We start from the raw sequence: 8096 nt of genomic DNA on the forward strand, positions 1-8096 counted from the left end.
TTTTCTTTTTCACCGGAACAACACAAAAATGGTACACTTTCACGCGGTCGAACCCACAGATATCGCAAGCAGATAATTACAAAAAATTCACATACGTGTCAGGGCTGGGTGCTGTGCCGTGGCCGAATAATAAATTTGACAAAACAACTTGCTGCGCTGCTGTTGTTGTTGTCCACCGTTTTTGTTTTGCTTTGCTCATATAACGCGGATAACCGATGAAAGCAACTCGTGAAAAACAGAGAGAAAATTTGTGAATCGCCAAGAGCGACAAGAGATCAAAATTTTAAGGGCACACACGTGCCAACACCATGTCGACCCATAAATCTCGAAGCAGGAACAAAATAAAAAAAATGGAATAACACAAACTAACAAGAAAAGAATTGCAATCAAAAATCTTTTCTAATTGTTTATTTCTTGCACTTTTAATGGAGTGAATTTCAAAACAAACTAGTTGTTAAAAACACTGAATGTGTGTAGGAGCCAGAGAGACAAGAAAACATTTCAATCGTTCTTACAAAACTTTATAGCGTGGCTGCCCGTTTCGTTATACTTTTATTTTATAGCATGCTAAATTAGGGCGAGCAACAAAAATGACAAAAATGACAAAAATGACAAAAATGACAAAAATGACAAAAATGACAAAAATGACAAAAATGACAAAAATGACAAAAATGACAAAAATGACAAAAATGACAAAAAAGACAAAAATGACAAAAAAGACAAAAATGACAAAAATGACAAAAATGACAAAAATGACAAAAATGACAAAAATTACAAAAATTACAAAAATGACAAAAATTACAAAAATGACAAAATGACAAAAATGACAAAAATGACAAAAATGACAAAAATGACAAAAATGACAAAAATGACAAAAATGACAAAAATGACAAAAATGACAAAAATGACAAAAATGACAAAAATGACAAAAATGACAAAAATGACAAAAATGACAAAAATGACAAAAATGACAAAAATGACAAAAATGACAAAAATGACAAAAATGACAAAAATGACAAAAATGACAAAAATGACAAAAATGACAAAAATGACAAAAATGACAAAAATGACAAAAATGACAAAAATGACAAAAATGACAAAAATGACAAAAATGACAAAAATGACAAAAATGACAAAAATGACAGAAATGACAAAAATGACAAAAATGACAAAAATGACAAAAATGACAAAAATGACAAAAATGACAAAAATGACAAAAATGACAAAAATGACAAAAATGACAAAAATGACAAAAATGACAAAAATGACAAAAATGACAAAAATGACAAAAATGACAAAAATGACAAAAATGACAAAAATGACAAAAATGACAAAAATGACAAAAATGACAAAAATGACAAAAATTACAAAAATGACAAAAATGACAAAAATGACAAAAATGACAAAAATGACAAAAATGACAAAAATGACAAAAATGACAAAAATGACAAAAATGACAAAAATGACAAAAATGACAAAAATGACAAAAAATGACAAAAATGACAAAAATGACAAAAATGACAAAAATGACAAAAATGACAAAAATGACAAAAATGACAAAAATGACAAAAATGACAAAAATGACAAAAATGACAAAAATGACAAAAATGACAAAAATGACAAAAATGACGAAAATGACAAAATTGATAAAAATGACAAAATATCAAAAATGACACAAATGACAAAAATGACAAAAATTTAAAAAAATTAAAAATATCAAAAATGACACAAATAACACAAATGACAAAAACTACAAAAACTACAAAACTTACTAAATATTCAAAAATTACACAAAGTGACACAAAATTACACAAAGCGTCACAAGACGATAAAAAAGACTCTAAAATGAAATTTTACAGACATGACGGAAATGACAGAAAGTTACACAGAAATTATTATATTTATCATATACCGTTTTGGATTCTTCTCCATTTGTCCGACCCTTACGAAATTTACAAATACAGTATCTTGGATCTCATGCTTTCAGAACATTTTCTCTTAAAAACAAATCTCAGATGAAACAATGCGAGTTCGAGACATCTTATCAATGCACACATAATTTGAGAAACTTTGCCAAGAAAAAATTATGTTCTCTCGACGTGATCGCCCGTTGCGAAGGATGGAGCGCCTTCAGTTCCGAATTGATCTTGCGGTTGTCCAGTTCTGATATCGTCGCTTGAGACACACTAGTGAAAGGGAAAACGTTCTTCGGAAGCCATGCTACCATCCTTATCAGCAGCTTCAATCTTGTCGCTGGCCCTGTGGTCGATGACAATCATTTCCGTTGGCCTCGGACAGCAAGCCCAGTATCGACGTTAGTAATCGGATATAGAAAAATTTCCGGAAGTAAGCCTTTGAATGATTAAGGATTTTTCTTCTGTTTTCCCCAGTGACGCAGCTGAGACCGGGAAGACCGATGAAAGTGCCCGTAGTGAAGAATCTTCCCGAATGCCAGACGCCATACTTTCAGAACGGTATCGCCAAGCTGAGGCAGCGCAACAAGATGGTCCGATTCACGTGTGCAAGTGGATTTACCTTGGTCGGCAACATGTACTCGATGTGCGAGAAAGGCCGTTGGGATACGCCGATTCCGATTTGTATCAGTGAGCCCATTTAAAAAAATAAGTAACAAAATTTAAGCTTTAGAATTGGAGAATGTGTGAAGTGTCAGGGCTTCTCGAAAATAGTGATTTGGTGATTCACTTATTTCACTTCCGTTGACGAAGATAAAAAAAATCACGCAAAAGATTCTCTATTTTGACAAACAAGCAGCAGGCGTCAATTTGGACGCGTCAGTTTATGACGTCACTGTTTCTCATGCAACAGACGACGGACGCGCTGCCGAATTTGGATGGTGGTTTTTGCTTTACATCAACTTTACGCTTCCCTCGCCCATGTTGGAATTTTCTGTGTGCTTAAATCGCTAAAATGCTTTTCAATCTCTTCACCAGGACCCGGATGTGCGGATTTAAGCCAGGTCGAGAATGGGCAGATATCGTACGAGCACGGTTTAGCGGCGGGAATGTTGTTCTGCAACAGTGGCTACCAGGTGGCGGGATCATCGAAAACCTACTGCAATGGGACGAGCTGGGATCGACCGTTGGGAAGTTGCCGTGAAACCGATATCGATGTGCCCACCGCATGCGATTTCGAGGTTGTAGACTGGTGTGGTTGGACTAACGAGGCGACGCATGATTTCGACTGGAAGCGTAGTGATGGGTTGTTTACGCCCAAAGCTTTGAAGACTGGTCCCAAGTACGACCACACGACGATGGTACCGTTGGCAGGTGAGTTGAATAGGTGCTAGCAGTACTTACAATAATCTTGAGAGGAAATTCCTCACAAATCTCTCGTAAGTAAGAAATCGGCTTTAGGTCTCAACTCTTCTATGGACTAAAGGTAAACAAACGCAACGATGCATTTAACTTGGCTGATTCAGAAATTTGACGGATCGAATCACCTTATATTTAGCCCCTTGGCTAACCACTAGATAATGTTCTTTTTCAGTTTCTTCAAACAATATCGTCCCTCAGACTATGGCTGCGTCACTCTCCCACATGGTCACCTCCAACACTGATAACTTCTTGGGACCTACTGATAACTGGAGGGTCGAGTTGACTGCCAGTCACGCAAGGTGATCAGCTAGTTCATTGCCAGGAATTTTTGAGTGCCAAGGAATCCAACATAGAGTTATCTTTTTTTGGATCGCAACTTTTGAAAGGGTGTTTGATATTTCCGACAGATACGGCTTTCAAGACGCGCTGGCAGATTCCGAAAAGATCACGTATCCTGTGGGTGGACAAAAGTTTAGCGCAGCTAACAGTAGTGCAAATCCTTCGAAGCTGAAGACGGTGCAAAAAGATGACAAGGACAGTGCCAAATTTACATTCTGGCTAGGTATACCACACCCTACTTCGCCATCGGGTGTCTTCGAACCATCTCGGTGTAAAATCTAGGGACATTCTTGTATTTGCTTTCAGTGAGATGATAGAAATGTAACAATACCCTGGCTGAGTTTGTGTTATTTCGGATAGCAGTTAAAGGTAAAGCTTAGGAGTTCCTGCATTCGATTTGAGCAATCTTGGGTTGTATCGTGGACTGATGGGGCGAAGCCTATATTCTGTTAAGGAATGTTTGGGCACGACAAACCATGGGAATATCATGGTCTCGATTCAGCGACAACCATCGAATGGTGTTGATGGACAGAGATTTTGTGAGAATGTACTCGGACGGTAACTGGCCGCTTTCAGTCATCAGTGAGGGATAGCGCTACCCTTAAAACTGCCGCTGATGCAACAGATACCCTAGTCGTACGCGGGTTCTTACTTTACCAAAGTTTTTGCTTGGCCGCGTCTAAACAATCCAACTCCAAGGAGCATCGTTGGCAACGGCCCTCCGTGAACAAATAGATACAGCGAAGAGCGGGATCCGGTCTTGTTGGGATTCCAGAGTATTTTAAGGATATTAAGTTTACTTTAGCGGTGGTTCGAACGTTGTTGATGTGCTTTGTGAACTTGAATTGGTTCGAGCTGAACGAACCATAGAGGGGTGTTTTTGTTCAACATTACGAGTGGGGGAATTTATTCGTAACCTTCTTCTGTTGGATGGGACCCTTATGCATAAATTTTGATAGGCGGGTTGGGGTACGCATGTACCCGGCGCAATTGTCCTATTTATTGCCAGGACAAGAGTTTGTAGGAAAAGATTTGCCTTCGATTTTCTTTACAAATCGCTAAACTTTCGTGACACATTGGTCGGCGAGGTTTTCCTGAATTTTCTCATCAGATAGTCCAGCAGCTTCCTTGCATGAGACTACACACTGACAAGAGTTGAGGGTTGGGAGTGGACCGATAATACCTTTTGTCCCGTCTATCAGTTCTGTGAGTTTTTCCAATCGGTTAGTTTGGTCGGTGCTCCTTATCTTGAGCAGATAAACTTCGCCATTATTGATGGGATTGGCTCCATCGATCCGTCCGACGACTCAGTCGATAGATTCAGCACTTAAAACCAGAAACTGTACGTTGCCGTGCACCCCTTTAGGGTCCATCCAGGAGGAAATTATGCGTCTGTTGTTTTGTTTAGGCATTTGGGTCCTTCCGGCCCATGGTGGATTGCGATCCACCATCCTTGTGAACTGAAATTCGGTAGCCTAAAATTAATTTCACAGTTATAGTTTCACATTCCGTAACCGATGGTTTGCATAACGACTAAAATTTTCCAATAATTTGAATTCACGAAATTTAATCTTTGACCTTTCCCAGGACACTTCCTCATGATTGATTCTGGCGTGCAGCTCACCAACGAAACGGCTCGCCTAATATCGCCGCTGTATCCGGCCAACTATAGCCAGAACGCTTGTTTCCTGTTCTACTATCACATGTTCGGCGATTCGGTCGGTTCCCTGTGGGTTTACGTAAAGCCAGCTTCGCAGCAATTTGACAGTTTAACGTACGTCGATGCCTACTACGGGCTGAAAGGCAATCAACGTAACATTTGGAACGAGGGTTACTTCGACTTGAAACCGTTGGACGAGAGTTTTCAGATTGTGATCGAGGCAACCATGGGAATGAAATTCAAGAGCGATATCGCGATTGACGATGTGAGTTTGCTCAGTGGAGATGATTGTCGTCCGAAACAAGGTGTTGATGATGAGGTATCTGTGGCTTCGGAAACGCCCGAAGTTGAACCGGATGAAGTTCCGGATGATGGAGAACTGATGAAAATCGGTTCTTGTGAGAATCGTTGTGGACAAAATGTGACTAATGCCAATCAAACGCTTAATGTTGTAGCGTGTGATTGTTTCGAAGGTTGTGTGGAGACAAAAACATGTTGCCCGGATTATGCCGAGCGATGTGTTTTCAATGAAACGTTGATTGATTTGGTAAGTTCCACTACAGTGAGCACGACGATTCCCTCCACTACACCAACAACATCTTCAACCACAACAACAACATCCACGACAACGACAGTTAAACCTGTCACGACTCCAAAAATCACAACATCGACTAGTCTGCCGAAACTAAAAACGAGTACTCCTAAACCAACAACGACTACACCTAAAACAACATCACCAACTGTGAAAATAACAAGCACAGCTTCAACTAATACAACACCTAAGCCGAATACTACGTCGACGACAAAAACATACAATCTGCGTCCAAGAACAACGACAACAACCACTAAACCCAAGCCGTTTGTGCCGATGATAAGAAGCAAACCGACCACCACCAGCAGCTCTACGACGCCAGAGACGACGACTTCGACAACCGAAACAATCACCATCCTAGCGATAGGCAGTCGGTTTGGTGCGAACTACAAAGACGAATACGCCTCGGCAACGCTGGAATGGAACGATGGGAAACCTAATTTGCTGAAGATACTGATCATCGCTGGAACCGGTGTGATAATTTTCGGGCTGGTGGTGATGCTGATTGTGGTGCACATTCGTCGCAACTCGGGAGCCAATGTTCTGAATCGATTGAAACAGAAATCGATGAAAAAGGGCGGTCTGGGAGGCAGCATGGAAGCGTTCGAGGATGTTCGGTTCTTGGCGGCAGATGAGCATTTGGATTTCAGTGTGGCGGAAGACGCGGAAGAAGCGCAAGAGAGTGACGGGGAAAGTGCGGGTGAGGCAGCAAACTTGAATGAGAAGCAGGAGAAGAAGAAAAGGAAGATTTTTAAGAGTAATCTCTAGAAGTTTAGGTATGCTGAACTTTCTCGAATGCAGTTTAAGTGCCATATTATAGTATAGAAACTAGATTAAGAGCCGTGTTAAGAAATTCAGGATAAATAAATTAAAAACATCAGAAATTCAATTCAATAAAAAAAATTTAAAATTCTTGGAAATGATAGCTTTCGAATCACTTCGAGTAGATGTGAAATGTAATTTAGTTGTTTGTCACCGATGATTTTAGTAGTGGAGATCTTTTATCTCAGCGTCGGCCAATCGGAGCCGGACCCTTAGGTAGGTAAGAAGGATGATTTTAGTCGTTTTTTCGTTTTCTTTTATGAGGTAATTTTTGTATTATTTATAATGGTTGTTTTGTAATTTTTCAAACAGTTGGATATTTGTATTATTTGTAACTTTTAAAATTTCCATGTTGAATTTTTTTTCAAATTTTGCATTTTTTTAAATTTGAATACTTTTTGTCTTGTTTGTTGTTAACGAAGTTATTGTAAATGATGTTATTTTTATCATTTTGGTTTTATCAATTATTTTTTCCATTATTGTCAAATTTGTCTTTTTTTATCATATTTGTCATCTTTGTTATTTTTGTCATTTTCGTCAATTTCGACAGTTTCGTTTTTTCTGTCATTTTTGTCATTTTTGTAATTTTTGTAATTTTTGTAATTTTTGTCATTTTTGTCATTTTTGTCATTTTTGTCAGTTTTGTCATTTTTGTCATTTTTGTCATTTTTGTCGTTTTTGTCATTTTTGTCATTTTTGTCATTTTTGTAATTTTTGTCATTTTTGTCATTTTTGTCATTTTTGTCATTTTTGTCATTTTTGTCATTTTTGTCATTTTTGTCATTTTTGTCATTTTTGTCATTTTTGTCATTTTTGTCATTTTTGTCATTTTTTGTCATTTTTTGTCATTTTTGTCATTTTTGTCATGTTTGTTATTTTTGTCATTTATATTTTTTATGTTTTCAATTCCTTGAAGCATGCTGAATATTGCTGGTGATGATGTTTTCTTAGGCTTTCTCATGCTTCTATTTTCTTTGAAATAAAACATCATTTTAAGTCTGCTTTATCCATTTATTGATGATATGCTAACGTAACGATAAATTTTAATAATAATACAAAATGAATTCCTTTTATTTTTAGACTAAACAATCTCATTCATTCAGTTGTCGATTAAATTTCGTCTAATTTTTCCCATCGGAAACAACTTGTTCTTTGCTACTTTTTTACCTCGCCGACGTACTAATAAAGTCATTGATTTTGCCTATCTTTCTTGAATTGGTGATGGTGAATCCAAAAATCAGTGCTCATTATAGATTTTAAGTATCTATGGAATAACGTTTTGTTTTTCATTTCAACTTTTGCCGAATCCCTTTCACACTTGCTTTTATCAACGGTGATTGAGTATTTC

The 8096-nt window shown here is 37.9% G+C and overlaps 1 protein-coding gene across 1 annotated transcript; it reads left to right on the forward strand.

Annotated features, from left to right (window-relative positions):
- The first annotated feature begins 2146 nt into the window (after nucleotides 1-2146).
- On the forward strand, nucleotides 2147-6854 carry LOC129746568 (uncharacterized). Its single transcript, XM_055740271.1, has 4 exons — nucleotides 2147-2314; nucleotides 2391-2603; nucleotides 2952-3287; nucleotides 5262-6854. Exons 1-4 carry the CDS (start codon nucleotides 2218-2220, stop codon nucleotides 6692-6694), a joined length of 2079 nt encoding a protein of 692 aa, XP_055596246.1. The 5' UTR covers nucleotides 2147-2217; the 3' UTR covers nucleotides 6695-6854.
- The last annotated feature ends 1242 nt before the right edge of the window (nucleotides 6855-8096 follow it).

Source organism: Uranotaenia lowii, chromosome 2 (genome assembly GCF_029784155.1).
Source record: "Uranotaenia lowii strain MFRU-FL chromosome 2, ASM2978415v1, whole genome shotgun sequence".
NCBI classification, from domain to species: Eukaryota; Metazoa; Arthropoda; class Insecta; order Diptera; family Culicidae; genus Uranotaenia; species Uranotaenia lowii.